At 41.6% G+C, this 19,692-nt stretch overlaps 1 protein-coding gene across 1 annotated transcript in view; it reads right to left on the bottom strand.

Moving 5' to 3' along the window:
• Positions 1–2,336: 2,336 nt before the first annotated feature.
• The window catches only part of MAP4K4 (mitogen-activated protein kinase kinase kinase kinase 4), a gene marked incomplete at its 5' end in the record, with an annotated part of 164,309 nt that continues 146,953 nt past the window's right edge, over positions 2,337–19,692 (bottom strand). Inside the window, 7 exons of the mRNA XM_085321502.1 lie at positions 2,337–5,480; positions 5,662–5,801; positions 7,833–7,992; positions 8,646–8,795; positions 9,553–9,653; positions 13,097–13,231; positions 18,890–19,033. Of these exons, the coding sequence (XP_085177628.1) occupies positions 5,397–5,480; positions 5,662–5,801; positions 7,833–7,992; positions 8,646–8,795; positions 9,553–9,653; positions 13,097–13,231; positions 18,890–19,033 (914 nt within the window). The remainder of the gene's footprint in view (positions 5,481–5,661; positions 5,802–7,832; positions 7,993–8,645; positions 8,796–9,552; positions 9,654–13,096; positions 13,232–18,889; positions 19,034–19,692) is intronic.

Here is a 19,692-nt window from a genome sequence, read left to right as displayed (position 1 = left end):
AAAAAAGGCAGTTGTTTCCAAACCTTCCCTGCTTTAACAGGGAAGTGATAGGCCCATATGTGGGTGCTGGAGCTCAATGATAAATCTGCGCAGACTGGAACAGAGCTGCAGCTCCGGTTTTTACAGCTGCTCTGCAGACACAGCTTTCCGAACTTGCATCCTTTACGTGCACCAAAGCGTCCCAGCAGGCAGGGGACCCCCACTAGGCGCAGCTGAAATCCCGGCCACGAGGCACGTTCCTCCTAGGGCAGAGCAAGTCTTCRCGCAGTTAGGTTCCCACGATTGCTACCCCGCTGGAGTACTGGTGATGTAAGGGCCAAGTAGAAGCTGGCGGCAAGTAAAACAGGCCAGCAATGCCGAGCGTTTATGGAATGCTCTAATACCGTGCAGCACAGCCAGAATTCAGTGCTGGGCTTTTTTTCGGTGATGTTGGGAGTGTGCCTGTGTGATGGGCACAGCACGTGGGCTCCACCACGTTGGAGGAACTATCCACAGTGACCGAGACAGACGCCTCGGCTCCCAGCGAGGCGGTGGCAGGGCGTTTGCACCATGACTCTCAGCAGCCCCGCTGCCTTCGGCCGTTCCGATACGGCAAAGCCCCGTGTCCAACGCGCAGATCTTGGTCCTCTCTCTGACACAGGCTCTCTTCTTTCATTTGAAGTTCTTCTGCAACTTTTTTTTTTTTTTTTTTTTTTCTAGCAATGTGACAGTCTTCATCCAAGCGTATAAATACAACCTGAAGAACTAATGAGCTCTCTGCACAAAACAGCCATCCACTAAGGTAGACTCCCCTCCACATAAATTCCTATCCAATCCTATTTCTGTAGCATGTGCCTTTCAGCAAAGCAACCCCCTAGAACAGGGCTGCTTCTTGCATCTTTTCTGATTTACAGATGAGTCCAGGCTCCTGTTTAAGTGTTCTTTACTTTTCAGCACTAATATTTAACTTGCATTTCTATAAGCTTTGTAAAATTTTTTCCAAGCGGTCCCTTTGGCGTTTGATCATTTTTCTCTGGTTGACTATGGCAGTTGTTAGTTTAAAACGTGCACTCTCTACTGCTCTATGTATGTCCCTCCTCCCCTCAGRAGATACTTCTTTGGGCCTGTCTCATCAGCACTATCTACGCAAGTCCCACGGAGGATACCTGCTCCGCAGTTCCAGATTTTGTAACTTTTATTTCCTTCTTGGGAATCGTTGCTAATTGTGTCTTTCTTCAAAGAAGCGTCAAGATTTCCCACATTCTCGGTCGCCTCTGTTAACCCCCGCCGGGAGGCTGGCACCACGAACTTACCACCGTGATGGCTGGTTTCAGTTACACACAGTCGCTTCCGCCCACAAAGAGCAACGTCTCACACTCGCCTCCGCGGGTGGCAACGGCGTTCGACTGCGCTCAGTGCGTCCCGCTTCAGGGAAGTCTTCGAAAGGTTGAGAGCGACTGAAGAAAACCACCAGGTCCGGAGCAGCAACTGGACCGGAGCCAACACTCGCCGTTTGTTGTCCCGCTCACTTTTAAAGCTCAGTCGCCCTCGGTATCTAGTACTTGCAGAAGCGGAAAGCTGTGGGGCTCAAGGATTTCAGATACCTTTGTCTATAGGAAGCAAGTGAAAACACTGAAGCATTTTTCAAATTGCAACACACCTCTTTGCCTTCTGCAGATGAAAATGAGAGGAAAGCCAAGGGGCCAGGAACACATACTTCCTCTTCTCCTAGCAGAGGGACCAGCCTATTCAGAAGGAAATGTCTACTGCTTATCTCCACTTAAGAAAACAGAYGCAGTGCATGGTGGAAAAACATGTGCAGAGGCCCACAGAAATCCAGACAGTGCAAACAGCTSCTTTATATCAAACTTGCTCGGTAATCAAGGCTTATTACTTGGAAGGTCTTGATTTTCACGGAGCTGTGCTATTACACCTGGCAAAACTCAGGCTCAAGACTTCATCACACTCTCACAGCCGTAARTAATCCTAGCTGCTCAAAATCACGCATCTCAAAGTGATGTGGTGGGGGACGATATTCACAACACATCCAGGTTCTCCTTTACGCAGCTTCTTGTTTCTAAACCACTGGGCTGAAAAAGTTTCCCAGCTTTTCACTTACTTTTTCTGTTTTTTTTTTAAAGTAAAATTGCAATTCTCAAAAGACCCCCACAGCCAGGGCTTTATGGAAGAAAAAAAAAAGAACAAAAAAGCCCTCAAAAGCCTGTGTTTATTGTCAAATTCTCTGTAACATCATGAGATTTGACAACAAGGCTTTTGTTCTTACCATACATGCAACTAGGCAACATGCAGCTTGATTTCTGCAGTCAGAAGATATTCAAAATACTTTCCACATACAATAGGTGTCATTTTGACTTTATTTAAGGAAAAACGGGGAAAAAACAGTAATTTCCATAATACACAGAAGACAAGTTAGATAGCACTGCAAAAAAAAGGCTGAGTGTTTTACTTGTCACCAGTCTGCTTTGCAGCTCTACGATTAGTAATTTTAATGCAGTTTGTCATTTTGTATTATTGTTTAGCATCTTTATAATCAGCAGAGTTGGGGGTTATAAATCACAAAAAGTGTACTACTACTACTATGAAAAACTAAAAAACCCACAAAAATCACTTTCAAATAAACCATAAATATGTGATGCACATTAGTGTAACAAAACCATTTTTGTAAACATTTTCTCCAACATAACATGTGCATAAGATAAAAAATAAAAACACTGCAGTCATACAAGTTAGGGTTACTTTGACTTAAAGATACAGAAAATTATTACTTATTAAAGCTTAAAACTAAATCTAGGAGCTTTTCTTTTCTTCTTTGCTTACAAAAGCACTGTTCAAAGAGTTCAATGTTTGCTTGCGTAGTGGTTGCTTAACACTGTTTTTACCTTGCCATGTTGGCACTTCCGCGGAGGCAAAAGCCGCCCTGCGAGCAGCCACCCCGGAGGAGGTTCCCCCCGGGGGGCTCAAAGCTTCGACAGCACRAGTCCGTCACCTGGGAATCCCTACAGTATTGCAACAGCTTCCTCTGCGTGAAGAGCATCAATTTTTAAGGACCAGATTAATTTGGACCACATAGCGCTGGAAGAATTAAACCACGCAGACTGATGTTTGATCAAATCGGTTTCAGTAAACTATACTACAGGGCCACTGTGTGATTCCACCCACGTCTATGATCACGTTGTTTTTCTAAGTCCCCTTTAATTCATTATAGTACAAAAGATTGAGCGTTCTTCTGGCTGATTAACCAGGCCTGAGAAGAACACATCCTTCACCTTCGACGCTATCCAAAAGTCACACGGTTAAAAGGAAAAAAAAAATCTAGGAATTCCTCTGCCAGCAAATGTAAGGCCTTATTGAGTTTTAAATCTTTTGGTGTGTGTATGAGGGGGTGCATGTGTGTGTGTGTACATGCGCGTGTGGCACGCGTCTACACTCACTTTCAAATCGTTCGTGATGGTCAAAGGAGAGTCTTCAGCAAAAACGCTGATGGGGAGTTGAGGAACGTACAGCAGATCTGAAGCCGCGAGATGGGCTTGCTGAGCCTCAGCTTTGCACGGGCCGTGCCCTTGGCCGCTCGCCTGAACAGCGAGGCTGACCTGGAGAACGTGTGCTTACAAAGCCCTACCTGTCACGCCGTGGAAGAAAAGTTAAACCGCAGCAGAAGACAAAGTCCAGGAAACACCGAGAGCCTGTTCACTGAATGAACAGCTTAAGGCAGCTGTCAACAAAGTACCCCACCAAAAGAGTCCAAAAAAAAGAGTCAAAATAAAAATTAAAAAATGGCTGAATCATGACACTGTGCATTATTACACCACCAACGGATTACTATACACTCAAGGTTTCTCAAGTAATGAACATGTAGCCATTAAACAAATTATTACTCTGAAGACATTTATTACAAATGTCAGAACTTATTCATAAAATTAAAAAAAAAAAAAGAAAGAAAAAAGCCAGAGCTGGGATCTTACATCTAAACACAGGTATATGCTGTTTTTATGAATAAGCGGTATTAACTACATTCTTAAAAGAGTTTTAGTGCATTGCATTCTTAAAAAAGAAAAACATCACCATCCCAAAACGCTGCCTAAAACATTTAACAGTTTACAGAACTAGCCTAGTTATTTTTACCTGCCTGTTACTAAGCCCACATTAGAAGAGTGAAACCTCTGGTTTTAGGCTAAACTCAGACCTCTATTAAGGATGAAACTGTTTTTTAAAAAAATGCTTGCTTTCCAAATTTAGTAAGCAAATTACATTTATCAGTGTCTCACTGCCATAACGCTACCACTATTGCCCCAATGGACCACTCTCGCCTCCTGCTGAAACTTGCTACACAATAACAGTCAGAAACCTTTCAATCTGGTAGTTTTGGTATTAAGATTAAATTAGACATTAATGGTTTTCATCTAAAAACTTATAAACTAAACCACCTCTTTTATTTTATGCATTAAAAACAATGAGGTAGGCACAAAAAATAAACATACGTAGTTTGGATTTTATTTCTTTTTTTTTTTAATTCTGCCAGTGCAGACTGTGGTAAAACTGTTGTTGCACTTCTAGGTTTAAACAAAAATTAAACCTTTAACTGAGGCAGTGCTAATACTGTGACATAACCAAGATCTGGCCTAACACAGAATCATTATAGAAAATGAATTTTTTTTTTTTTTTTTTTTTTTTTTTTTTATCATCTGCACATGTTTCAGGCAATACCTGGTACACAGAAAAAGACTAAAGTTATTGGCCAGGCCAAAATAAAACTGCAGAAACAAAAGAAAACAAGAATTCCACCCCGACCCCTTCCCACCCTCCCTGTCCCCAAGAAGTTATCCTAGTCACTGTGTCTTTCACATTTTATAAATATTAACTTCTTAAAACCTGCACCTTCCTCTTTGTCCACATATTGTCACATTACAAAAAAGAAATGTCAATTAAATACATTGTTAACATTACTAGACTAGATCTGCCCTCTGTTTCAGCAAGTCTGACTCTCAATACCACTTGTCACCTTCTCTTGCCTGCCTCCTGTCCATTCAACAGCATGGTCATGGTAAGTCTTATTTTTTTTTTCCCTCCTTTTTTTTCCCCCCTCTGTTTTAACGCTAACAAACAGAGTCCTTCAAAGCCTAGGAATCCTGGAGCTGAAGGGAAAAAAAGACCTGTAGCTTTCTAGTGTGATCCCAAATCTCAAAGACATTGTAGCACCTGATGGCAGTATCTTTACAGCACCAGCTGCGTTGCAGCCTCAGTGGAAAACGAAAAGAAACCTAACACCAGTGATGCCTGCACACACATTGACACAGAGCGCTGCCTTAGTGCAGGTCTGTACTCCAGTTGAAAATAATTCCGAGTTATGAAGATCTCCGACTCTGGATGTCAGCCACTCCTTGTCAAAGCCCACCGCTCTACCAGCTCAGAAGAGAAGTCCTGCCCAGGGTCATGAAATACACTTGGCTGCTGCCACCCGACCGCACSGAGGCGAAGAAAACCTGCCAAGAAAAGATATTCAGAAGTTCAAGCAACRGAGCCATGACATGACGAGCCTCCCGGCTGAGACAGCAGAGGTTTTAATTTGCCTTTTGCTGTCCACGATATCTACAGTGCAGTTGCAGCACTCGACCGAAGTACACATTTACAATCCGGGCAAGAAACCAGGGTGGGGAACGGTACCTTGTCATTGCGTTCGCATAAGAACTTGAGTCTTTGTGCCCTTTTGTGCATGAACACGCCGTCCAAGTGTCCAGTTTCCACTGATCGTATCTCAATAGCTTTTTCTCCCCAGCCCATTATCTGATTAGATCGAATGTATGCTTTGAAAACAAAACACAACATGCAGCCAATTACTATAGGCAGAGGGCAACACGGAGTGATCAAAAAAGCCAAGGACTCTATGCAAGCTTGGTTACAAATGACCTGCACGTACAATCTTATAACTATACACACGTTCAGAGTGCTATTTTTGTCTTAAGTTATCTTCACAATGTCTAAAGATTCCCGTCTTTTTCTTATTAAATTATTATTTCCCATGTGTTTTCCATGTTCTTGCCTGAGCATTCACAACGTAACGGGAACTTTGAAACCTTCAATTAAAGGGAAGGAGCACCAAGTTTTGCACAGACCTTTTCTCCCAAGTTTGTCAAATGGATAGGCTTAATTGAGTGTTCAAAACAAGGGAAAAACAGTACCCAAGGCGTAAATAGAATAACTCTACCCCCTCAGGAATGTTCCCAGCATCCATTCTGCATCTTATGTGGTTATTTCCCCTCTCTGAAGGAGTTTGTCAGCAAAAACAGAGAAGGCAGAGAGAGGAAGAGAAAACTAGAAAAAAAACCCAACATCCTTTAATAGGAGTAATACTTCAAAAAACTGATTCCTTCTTGAGAAATTGTTGGACTGAAAAATAGTCTGTATATTTTTTAAAGAGGTTTATATTAGCTCTCTTGGTGGAAATAATATTATTTGTCATACTACTCTTCTCTGCACATAGACAAAGCAAAACTCAAATCCTTTTCCTTACAGTGTCACTAGGCTAAACAGATTAGTACCAGCAGGAGGAAAATAATCTGTTCTGGATAGCAGTAATAGTCAAATAACAGCGAAAGGCTCTAGTATTCTGAAAAGGTATACTAAATAAGCAATTTGACAGATCATCTTAGGAACTCTGCCAAAGATAACATATGGGAATTTCATGAGGAGTAAGCTGTTGCCTCTGATTTACATTCATTTTTAATAGAAAAATAAAACGAAAATCAATTAATCTTAGTAATGATAATTTTTGAAAAATAATAATTTAGCAGTATTCTCCTTTTTACATTTTTTAATAATAGTTTTCAATGAAATTAAATCAAATTATTTACTACTGTATAAAGTACACATATGGCATCCAACATATTACCACACTGGAAATTTATTTATTTTTAAATACGTCCTCTGTGGTAACTGGTTTAAATAGTTTCTTAAAATTGTCAGATGGGATCTCAGATGGTGCCAACTGTCTCAGAGCCATTTACTTTACAGGCATTTCCGTCCCCAGAGACTGAGGTTTTGGGCTCTACAATTTGCCAATTCATAAATCCACTTGCTTTCAGAAGAGCTAGTCAGGAGTGAACATGCTATGCATGAAACCTCTTTAAATTTCCTCCTTTATTATTGTTTGCATTGCTCTAGCAGTTATCAGGAGTTCCCTCCTAATGGATCCCATCCAAAGCAAGTAAACTCAGTGTGTTCGCACGACAAAACGAAGCTTCAGCACTGAAATGGCGCAGCACAAAGGCAAGAGCATCTCTGCCAGCCAGGGATCTTAGCACATACTAGTGTCCATAACACATCACACCCGCTTCATTGTTCCTGCTCTCAAAACTACCTATTTTAAACTGAATATGTTATATTATTGTGTTCGGGCAATCTAAAATACTAAAAAAGCAATCTCAAGGCAAATTACAATAAATGCATTAAATTGCATTAAAGTGCTCGCAACAAAGAATTACCCACAATAATACTCTACTCGTCTGCCGCCTTACATGCCTTTATACTGAAGGGTTTTCATAATTTTGTTGCTGACTAGAAAAAAATTTTGTAGCAGCCCACAGAACCCTGTTGTTTACTAAATGAGCTTGTTCATTCATGGCTTCCACAACACGTTTGTGTGGATTTTATTCTTCAAAACTCAGCAGAAAACAATCCATATGATTACTCTTCACTTTGCAGAGGTGTTTTCCAGGAATATTATAGCATCATTGCTTCCAAACCTGAAATCAAAGCTGATGCATTTCCCTTCTGCCTATGTGCACACACTCGTACTCCCTAATCGCGTGTTATATTGATTCTCCCGGGGCACTTACCAACAGATGTTGGCATTTCTCCCCACTGCAGAACCACATCTTTGGTGATCCTTCCATATGTGTTAACATAAACTCCTTCATCCTCATAACAAACCAGCAGCTCCATTCCATCCGTGTTGGGGAGAATTATGATTGCATGAGGTTGGATACTACTCTGGATCTACAGAAACAGAAAAAAAGTGACTTTTTTTTTAATGCCACGGAGCCTGCTCTGGCAGAAAGGACTGGATGACCTGTTATTTTGGCAGGTAGCAAAGCAGGGATTCACTCACTTTGGGGGTGCTAGCACTCTGCTCCCTCTGAGCTAGACATCCTACACAGAGTCAACGAGGAGAAATGGGCACTTTTCAGGCACAAATCCTCTCACTCTAAGGCAGATATCTAAAAAGAGGTGTGAAGAACTGCTCTTTTCAACTGCCCATTTTTCCCCATTGACAGAAAGGGAACCAGGCCTTTGCCAAGCCTATCAAATCCCATCAGCTGGCTGTCATAGCATTTGTACTGTCACCTTCCTGCAGCCCCTGCTGAGCATTTCCAGTGCACTTTGCCATTAAGCTATTATGTTGGCCCACTGCAGACTTGACTGAGCAGCTCCCAGCCAGTGAGATATACCAGTCCGAAAGATGAGATAGACAGTGAGTTGGAGAAGCTCATATGTTCAGATGGCCCTACCAGTTTGGACCCCCCTGCCCCACCTCATTTACCACTGCAGGCAGCTGGTGGTAGTTCACAGGGGCAGCCTGTGAACTGGGGGAAGGGAATGGTGGGAGCCAGAAACAAAGAAGAAACTCCCACCCCAGGAATAAGTCTTACATGTGTTGGTAGATAAATATCATAGACCGATCCTGAATCCACATCAACAGCATGGAAGCCAGCGCAGGAACCATAGATCACTTTTAGCCTCTGACCCTCTTCTACAGTTAGATCCACCAGCAATGGCTTATGTACCAATTCTCCAAATGACTGCAAGACAAGAATCAGTGAGGAGTGAGACTTTTTTCAGTGCTGAGAACCCTCACTGGGTTTCATAAAAAGCATACTCTAATGCGGATTTTGTGGGTTTATTCCTTCAGTGTGCCTCTGGCCTCCAGCCAAGCTAACATGTCTTCCAAGGACAAGGACAGATTACTCTACACCCTGTATCATTTCAACCACATAATATTATAAGCTGCTAGGGGAAGGTGAGGGGATGTGTTACTTCAGTTGGTTTGTTTTTTGGTACGATTTGTTTTCCCCATAGTTCAGGGCAATTTAAAATTCCTTTACTGTTTACTTCAAATTGCACAATTGGCAATAACTAATTGTCCACAAATGAGTTTAGTAATGATACCAGTCAGCTAACTTCATTCTTGAAGCACGCAAAAAGTAACAATATCACTTAATATCACTTAATGACTAACTTTGCTCACATGAAGATTTTTAGACTTGAGTTCACTTCTCTCTGTCTCATGCTTTATTTATAGAGAGAGGAAACAAATGGTTGTGTTATTGTGTCATTTTGAGTCTGCTGACTGCTAGTTTACATTCAATTTCCATTCAAGATTATACGTATACTGGTTTTTAGAACTAATGAGCTCCTAAACTAAAATATTCTACAAAGTTCATTACAGATTTACCAAAGAACTTGCAATACTGCCATGATAAAGTGTCAGAACATCTTTGTAAAAGGGATACAAGTGGATAGGTTAAAATCTTAAATATGGCTGAAATATACTGTTACCTTAAAGGCCATAAATTTGTGGTATGGCTTTGGTGCCCATGCATAGACTTCTACAGAACTCTTCAATGCAATTACCAAGAATTTGATTCTTTCATATTTTACTGAAAATAAAACAGAAAAGAATTTAACAGTAATTCCAAAGTCATTTCAGTTACTTCAGAAAAGAAAAGAAAGTGACAGTATTTCTCCGTATTTTTATACTTTAAAAGTTTTTAGTAACAGCATATCTGAGGATTTATAATTAGACAAAATATTTTGATATATTTATGCCAAAAATCCTTCACTGTTGTCGGTGTCACCACGTTTGGAATTACCTAGTCAGCACACACTTATTTACAGTTATTTTTTTTCCGCATTAGATGCTGCTCACTCATCAAAAAAAAAAAAAGGAAAATTCCATTTTCAGTCAGAGGTATTTCCTACAAAAGAAACCTATGACTGTGGCAGAGTTTATTGGCACTTACAATCACTATAATGGCGTTACTCAAAACATCAATATATTTTATGCTGATAGCACAAATTCCCCAGAGGGAAGTAGGGAAAAAAGAGGAACTGAAATGAAAGTTAGCAATGAGTCCATTTCAAAAGCAAAAGGCAAATTTGTTAGTGGGGCACTTTCCTTTGTTCTCGAAGCCAGAGACTACTCATTAGCAGGAAAATAATTAAACCTAAATAGAGAATAGAGAATAACCATTTTCGTACTATCAAGAAGAAAAACTGTTACCAAAAACTTCACAGAAAAAGACAGAGTGGCTGCCAAAAAGGCTCTTTGTTAGCCAACAACTTAAAAAAAAAAAAAAAAAAAAAAAAAAAAAAAAAAAAAAAAAAAAAAAAAAAAAGCTGCATCACCTGAACTTTCTCTAATTAACCTTATTTCCTAATTCTGAAAACAGAGCAGCTCAAATCACCTTTATGTGATTTATGTGTTAACATACTTTGCCTTCTGTCTAAAGAACAGAAAAGTCTTTGGAGGTGTTAAGGAGTCAGGAGTTTCTCTAGAAAACAGAGAAACATCACCCCAAAAGCAGATTTTCCAAGAATACGAGAGACATTCTTCAGTATTTCACAACTTTTTTTTTTTTTTNAGCAGCAATTGTACCATTTTGGCCACAAAATTGCTGCTGGGCAATGTTAGTCTAAAGACTTGACGGGTGGGGGAGGAATCATATCATTTACCAGGGATAGTAATGTGTCATTACACAGCAGGTTGCTGAAATTCTTGAATGCATCTCTGTTCCCGCGTTCAGACAGCTGACAAACTAACAGTCGAGCCAAGCTCTGTTTGCTACTACTACTTTCTAGAGGGGGCTGATGAGGTCTAGAAGTGTTGCTGGATCTACATTTGTAACCATCATCTAAATTTGAGAAAGAATATATCCTGGAGACTTCTAGAAGTTTGCATTTCACTAGCCTGTTTCCAGTGCTCTTTTTCAGGAGAGAGGAAAAAAAAAATCAATTTTATTTGCTTAATACCTATTAAGCCTCAGGAAGTTTATGCTACCTCTTAACCCCAAGTTTCAGGGGAATATGATGCCTTTCAGAACCAGTAAGTAATTCTGTACCTCCAACTTCTACCATTATATCTCTGATTCAGACTTGATCTCGAAACAGGGCAAGAGTGAAAAATCTCAGTCTTGTGAGAACACTACTGCTTTAATAAATACTATTTTAATACCTTTAAGATCCTCTACTATTGTACAAGTCTGTAGCTGTTCTCTCTCGGTAGGCAATAGGGAGACAAAGCTATTTCTTACTCCCTTTTGCTCTGCAGGGAAAGAATAATACTGAACTGTAAGTGCTAAGGGACTTGATGATTTTTCAACAACAACAAAAAAAGTCTCAACCTCCACAGCTGTACTGACTCAAAAATACAGTTTTTGTTCAGTCTTGTCTACAAAACTTCTTGGAATTCTTTTTTTTTTTTTTTTTTTTTGATGGTGGTGGTTGCGGAGGGGGGTGTCAAACACAACCACCTTCTCTGTGAAAGGGAACCTTTCATAAGCCTCATTCTTTGCTATGGGTACTATCTGGGAATGCACCCAAGTCTTCATTTCAAAAGAGCAATTTTTCATCTAGAAGAGCCAGAAGTTGCCCGAAGCAACTGAATCCACAAATACCACTTCACCCTGAGCTCTGAGACCCCTGGTGCATCAAAGAGACAAGGAAGTGAGCAGTGCCAGCTGCAGCAGCAGCAGCTCCCAGACTGCAGGTGCAACTGCTCACAGCACTCATCCCTCCTGGGATGAGATACAGTGCTCAAAGAGGCCTCCCACTACCTGAAGAAATCTGCTGTACATTTGTGGTTCACAGTAAAGCCCGGTGCCAGGCTGCAGAAACAAATTAGTCTTCATCTGGAAAAGACTGCCCTTTGTATCCCCATCCTTCACTGCTGGAAAGCCTCCTTTAAATAGCAGTTAATGTATTGCTAACTGGCCACTTCATTAGGATGCTGACACCCTGGGGTATGATACCAGAGAAGTACATTATAAATTGTTTTCTGGGTCAAGCTTTTGATTCAGCAGTGACTTACTCCATATTTATGACATATTTATTGACTATGCCCCTCTAGCAGGTTTTTCCAAGAGCAGATGTATGAGAGCACATGACTGAGGTCAGCCCAGTTGCTGCTGCTCTGCATCGAATGATACAGCCTGAAGGGTACTCAACTGACTCTCGGGAGAAAACCAAAGCAAAGGCAACATCCAGGGTCCACTAAGACGCATCATTTCCAGAAGATGGTATCAAGGAACTGGAGCAGGAGAAAGAGCTCTTAGTTCATATCCCCACCTGCAGGGCAGCAGGCTCATTGCATGGTCTGCTGACTAGGAAAATGCTAAATGTCTTTCACTGGTGTTGCTGGAAGTTTCTACAAGTAAATCTATTTAAACGAGTTAAGGCCATTCAAAAGCAGCCTGCCTTGTGGAAACATGCTTCAGCCCATAACTGCACCAGAGTGTATCTGAGAAGGCATCAGGAAATGTCATGAGGTAAGGCGAATCAGTGAATCATCGGGAAGTTAAACATCCACTTGTTCCCAGATGCCCCCCCAAAGCTAGCATACTCGCTGCTCTTGCCTTCTCCTTCCCCACCCCCGTCTTTGAGGTCTGTAGTAAAAGGGAGCCATTTTATCACTCTGTTTCAGCACATGACTTCATCATGTTGGAAGTTCAGAGAAACCCGTCAGCACAGAGAACAGCAACTGGTTGGCGCGAGCCCCTCTGTTGCCTGAAGGGCCTAAGAGAGGTGGTCGCTGTGCACACTGCCACTCTCCTGGAAGCTGCACCCACCACGGGAAGGAGACAGACGGGAGCCTGCGTGCCTGCTCCAGCTCACAGCCCCACATCCCACGGCCAAACTTCTTCCGTACTCGGTTTAACCAATACGCTGCCATTTACTCTGCCACTTTGCTAGAAAAGTTTTTGCCCTTAGGGATAGAGAAGACAGCCAGAAATAGAAACAAATCTTAAGCAGTTACATGCACTGCAGTCCTCCGTCGCAGCCAGCTTTTATCCTGACAGTTTCGATTACCTCATTTGCTACTTACCAACTTTATAGTGCACGCAGCCTTCCAAGTCGCCCACAGTTGTCCAACCCTGTTTCTTTTCTACTTCAGGATCATTGTGAAGGATTTTATTTCTTAACCAGGACAAATAGTAAACTCGCAACTTGTTCTTCTTACCTAGCCACAAAGTGAAAAAGATTGGTTTATCTCCACAGAAAGACAAATGCAAAACCTCTCCTGCCCCCCAAAACCAAAAAACACCCGTGGAACAAACCAAAATAATAATGAAGGGGAAACTGCTGCAACCAGAGAGATCTCCCTCAGCATTTGTGTCCACAGGAGCTTTATTTGAGACTCCACCCAGACATACACTTACGTGATAATCAATGACAGAGACGCAGAGTAGTATTACATGAACATAAAATGACAAACTCAAGGAAATAAGTCTTTAGTTTTCTGGTTCTTAGGACTCAAATAACTTTTATTTCAAAAAGAGGTTATAAACCCACCCAGAGATTCAGGCACTGAGATTAAAAAAACAAAAACCGAAAAATCCCGAAACTGAGTCACAACAGCTCTTTTTTGCACGGAACTTTAGGAGAGCAGCTCAACAGAGCTTAAGGCCTAAAACTACCCACACAGCTATCAGAAGACATAGGACTGGTTTGGAAGGAGGAAGTAAAAGCAAAGAACAACATGGCAACCAAATATATTTTATACATTCTTCACAGTTAGTGACTGGGCTGTTTCCATCACTTATACCATCCACAAACAGGTCAAGTTTTATTTAAGATTGTTTCTTATTCAAGTTTCTTACTGAAATACATCAAAGAATAGTGTTAAGTAATCTCAAAGTTAACTACTTTACATCCATTCTCTTCTAAGTAAAAATGTACAGTATCTCCAACTGCAGCGAGAGACTTCCCTGTTGCTCATGTAAACTTCATCAGCTTGCTCAGAGCTGACAACCGCTTTGTCAGCAGACCTTCCCTCACGCTCCAAGGGGTGTATGTAATACTTATTTGGCTGCAAACTGAAACTCCAAGAGATGCTTCTTCTCCACAGGCAAGGAAATCTAAATATTTGCTCACGTTGAGCTATCTTCAACTGACATCACATCTACTGTGGTTGTTAAAATACAGCTCAGACTAACACTCGATACTACAATGCCTCCTCAAACGCAGAACAAAGTTCACAGTAAACTTTATCAGTGGTTCTTTAACAACGAACAGCCTACAAAGCATTTGTTGAATTAATGAGAAGTAGGTCCTAATGCACATCCTCAAAGCTTGCAACTGCTTTGCTGCACAAAGCCATTAAAGGCTTGCAGATGAAACTAGAGGCAAGGAAGAGAGTGCTTTGACTATGAGCCCCTAAACAAGGCTCCACAAGGTCTCTGCACAAGGAAAGGAAATAGGAGATGCTCTCAGGGATCTGACTTGTCAGCAGAGTAACTCATTTCCCTGTTAACGCTTAAGCAGTGGCTACAAGGAACCTGTGTGACTGTGGAAGGTGTTTCATGGCCCTTGGAGCCAAGAGTTATTCAGCAGACCTCTATCATGCTCAATGGAAATGGTTTGCTCTGCTTGCTAAGTGACAACAGTATTATTCTACTCTGCAAAAAACTGTGACCCACCAGGATGATCCACCTGGCAGCCTACCAGCCTGGTCCTGCTACAGGGCAATGCTGTTCAGCTGATATCTTCAATTTTCTTGCAAGTTCTCACACAGTGCCTGCTGCTGCACCAGTTCAGGGCTACATGCTCGTTCAGGAGGTAGCAATGGGAACACAGCACCAGGGGATACTTGCTACAGCAGTACACAAAGACCCAGCACTGAGAACTTCCTACTGCACTGGGCTGGATCCCCACGGAGGTCCTGGAGCTGGCACACAGTCCCTTCCCCCCAACCAAAGAGGCTCGGCTGCCCCAGCTAGGATCACATGGCAGACACAGGCGCTCAGGAAAGGCATGCTGCAAGGGCTGAAAAGCATATGTGGAAGGAAGCAACAGCTTGTGAACAGACTACTCTGTTGACACCAGTGCCATCAATCTTTCCATTACAAAGACGCACAGTCTAAAAGATCTTGTACATGATTAGTTGGAGGGGGAAGGGCAGGAGGACAAGAGAAGGCAGTCTGAAAGTGAAAATCTGTTCACTGAGTTCAAATGTAAAGTGGAATTTGGGATCCACTTTCAAAAACTGAATCTGCTATTTCATTTTAAAAAGCTCCTCTGCTCTGATGCACCAAATGAAACATGAGGCAACATCACGCTGTCCTTCGTTTATCCCCACTGCAAATGTCTCCACATTCCTGGCAGCAAGTGAGACCGCTGATTTCTTGTCTGACTTCATATTTGTTGAGCCAAGTTTCATAGAGATAAAGCTTCAACATCGCCACAGCTCTTGCAGATTAGGAAAGGTAATAGAGCACAAAGCAGTAGTCCCTGAAGTCCCACATCTGACTAAAGGTGCCCTCACAAAAGCACTGCAAAAGATGGTCACAAGGGACAGTTTAGGAACATTGGAGTGGGGAACAGTCCAGAGCAAAAAGTGGTACAATTCTGGGCAAAGAACAGCTCAAACAGCTCAAGGTCAGAACAATGGTACTGACTGCTTGTAAAACCATGCCAATTCCCTTTCCATTACAGGACAAATTCTCATTTAGTATTTCCATGGCTTAATCCTCCCCAATAGCTTAGTTAAACTTTAAGATTCGGAACAAATAGCACATACGGATTTCCCAACACATGGCTTCTTTTTTTTTCCATGCCTCCTCACATGATAAGCACCAGGGTGTTTCTCTCCAGAAACATTTTTCTTAACAACAATAGAAAAACATCTCAAGCACGTTCCCATTGTGTTCTAGCGTCTAGACCACAAGACAAGTCACAAGAGAGGAAATTCCTCTGCCTTTCAGCAAGCTGACACAAAAAGAGGACAACCAGTTAGTTATATAAACATGGCAATGCATGTATTTCAACAAGTTACGTTGCTCTTAATATTTAAAATGGAGATGAGGAGTTGGGGGGATTAGATCCTTCTGTTTGTTAATCCATACCAGCCAGTTTAAACAGCTTTCTAAAATCCTTCTTTTTGGGTGGTGGTAACTGTTACGGCCATGAAATAGGCAGAAAACCCCTCCTGCTCCAGCCATTAAATAAGCTGATCAGACAGTGACTTCTAYGAGAACTCCTAGTTCTGGTTCTCCCGTAGACATTGTTTCAAAGGCAAAGTGCCTTTTCCAATACTGATTTTTTTTATTTTTATTTTTGCTGTGATTTTTAGTTATTAAGCAGGAAGATTCCAACCAGTTCTTCTGCTCTGTCATCCTGTTCTACCTTCCTGGAGTGGCTGTGCTTGCAAAACCCTTAGGGAGTCACAAACGGAGCAGATTCTGTAGGCACATCGTTACTTTGTTTTCCAGTATTTTTATGGCTCTCATCTGAGCATCTGAAACTGTTTTTGCCTCTCAACTGTATAAACTGAAGAACTGATTGACTCGTGTGCTTTAACCTGCAGAGCTGCCTTGTGTCATGATTTGTAGCTCAGTATCAGAAGCTTAGTTGTCCAATTCAGTTTTGCGCTCAATAAATACACTGGGAAAAAAAAAAAGATCTCCTTTCAAAAGCTTTTCAAAATTAAAATGCTGTATATTAAAAGCAATTTTAAGTGACAATTCCCTCAAAATTCTAATGCACAGCAATTTCTTCATGCAACATGTGACACCTTTCAAATCCCTCCGCCACGAGCACATCACTTCCTGAAAAAGCCAAGTGAACATATGGCCCACAGAGCAGTAATGAACTGAGCAGTGCTCCAAGTGGGATGATAGCTGTCACTTGCTGCAATCCTGAAACAAAGCAGAGAGCGACAGCCACATAACCAAACTGACTAAACGCACTGTTTGCAGAAATACAATTACATTTCAGCTTTCCCTCTTTACTTGGAGAGGTGGAGCAACTTCCATAAATACAAGCCACAAAGACAGTAAGAAAAGTTGAGTACAAGGGCAGGTTAGGCTGAACATTACAGAGCAGAAGCCGAAGCGGCGACATAAGGGAGGTCTGCATATAAAAGGATAATGGTTTCCCTAAGCATGTTCCCCAAGACATGGCAGAAATACCTCTTTCCTTCCATGTACTCTACTAACCTCCCATAAAATGCAGGATAAGGCACAAAGGTGAAGGCATAAAACAGCCAAAGATCAGCCGATTTCTTAAGGGTTAATGTAGCGTGTCTCAGCAGAGGAAGCAATAGTTTTGAAGGAAACAAAGAAAACGGATGTGCTAGGGTACTCGGATCGTGACTGACGCAAACATAAATAAACCTAAAACAATTACATATGAGATTTAATCACAGACACTTGTCATCTGCGTAGGATGCACTTCAAACCAGCAGGTTTTACATAAGCTGGATTATACAATACTTATGAGGTCTACTATGCAGTAAACTCTATCAAATGATCCTTCTCAAACAGGCATTCTTTTTTTCATGTACAGCTCTGTGTTAGATATCAAAGGGACACCAGAGGGGACACACAAGAGGCCAGGTGACTTTTTTAATCTTCTTTGATTCATTTTCTCTTTTTAAATGTTTTGCAGCATAGCTATAGCTGAAAACTGAACAAGTTTACAAGTCAATAAAAAATACAGTTGTTTTAAACAGAAATGAAGTCCAATGTTGACCATACTAGCATCGCATGGTTCTTTGGACTTATAGCATGATACTACTAATAAATTAATTTGCTTGGGTGTATGTTTACAGTAGCTCTGGCAGATACAATCATTACTGACTACTCTTAGTCCCACAGACCCTACCTATCCCATGGGCACAAAACAGAGCTCTTCCCTTTGCACAAGTATTGGAGAGCCAGAGAGCTTCTCTAATGGGGCCAAGAGGCTCTGGAGCTGCAACAAAACGTTTAATGGTTTTGAAGAACAACACACTTCCACAACACGAAACTCTGCATAACATCCTCTCTCATACACAGCATAGCAAAGACTAAGTTCACAAACAAACCGATACAAAAGCAAAGGTAAAGGCTGAGCTACAGCCTGTGAAGAAAGATTAACAGTACACCACATCAAGTTGCTTAACAGCAGACTAAGCTTATGCAATAATCCTCTGGAGCCTAAGAGTCTGGAACCTCAACCTTCATAAAACACATTTTTCATTGGCACAAACAAAACAAGCGCAACCATCATCACCACCATTCATCTCCCATTGCTTAGTTGTCTGCTGTTGCATCCAGGGAGAGACAAGGCCAAAAACTGCACCAGTCTGCCTTCTCACATCTGTAATCTCCCCTGCGCACATACCACACTCCTCCCTCACACGTACACACACACACCTCCTCCACACCATTCTTATTTCCCAACTTTGCAAGAACATTTCCTATTCTATTGATATAAACGCACAAAATGTCTTTAAGCCCACATAGCAAATCTTGGTTTGATTAAAAAGAGGCCAGGTTGAAACTAATCATGCAAGAGGAAAAGAATACCATTTTTACAACTTCACAAAAAACATTAACTTATAGCTCTCAAACACAGAGCAAACAAAGCCGGACATTTCCTCCAAATCTGTGCAGCTTTCTGAGCAGCTACCCCACAGCAGGAAGGACAGGGGGCAAGCAGGCACAGGACATTGTATGGAAAATGACCTCATTTGCAGAAACAATCTGAAATCTTGGAAAGGTGAAATGAGGGAAAATCCATCGACTCCAGTCAAGTGAGGATTTCCCCTTCAACATATAGACTGTCGAGACAAGTCTTTTGCCATGCCATGCCATGCCAAGTAGGGGGAAAAATGACACCGAACAGTTAACTTTACCAGAAATTGTCACCAAGACATTCAGCCCTTCAAGTACATCCATTTGCTGGAATCGTCTTCGATTGATGAGTGGATAAACCTTCCCCTGACCACTTCTGTCAAGCAGCATCAGACCACTTTCAGTGCCCACTAACAAATTCACTCCTAGACAAAACAACAAAAAGAGACTGATGTTAGCAGGCAAATTTTGCACATACACATAATGCTTTACCTAGCAATTGTCTTGTTTCAAGCATGCCTAACCACTGCTGGTCTCACCTGCCTGCCAAACGGAAGACCTCATGATGTAGAGGCTCTCTTAAGTAATTGCAGCCAGTGGCTACTGACACAAAATTGTGCTGTACAAGACAGTGGAAGACTCCCTACCACAGGGAGTTTTCTACAGTACCAGTTTCCAAGCAAAAAGGCATGTCAGCATTGAAATAGTGATGATGCATGAAGCGGTACCTGAACTTCTATATTCTGAAGAGTCTGTAAGCTATAACCAGCCTGGCTAATGGGACACTAGACAAGAATATTGCAAAAAAGAGCAGTGGCAGCAGCTTGAAAGGACGAAAGGGAGGAGAAGACTGTGGTCTTCTCCTGTAAAAGGATGGGCAAAGGGTTGGCTCTCAACTCCAATAACCTGAAATAGCAGAACTCTAGTTATAACATCTTTGCCGTTTAAATTGTAAAATTACAGCTACGATTTTAATCTGATGTTTCCAAGTATTCACAGTTTTCTTCTAAAGACCATGCAAGCATCAATGAGAAAGGTCAGTAGGCCAGCTTCTTTATATGAAGGTCCACACTTCCACTGGAAC

This window comes from Rhea americana, unplaced genomic scaffold (genome assembly GCF_003343005.1).
Source record: "Rhea americana isolate MKP2758 unplaced genomic scaffold, rheAme1 scaffold_7, whole genome shotgun sequence".
NCBI lineage: Eukaryota > Metazoa > Chordata > Aves > Rheiformes > Rheidae > Rhea > Rhea americana.
This window is presented reverse-complemented; position numbering and strand designations above follow the sequence as displayed.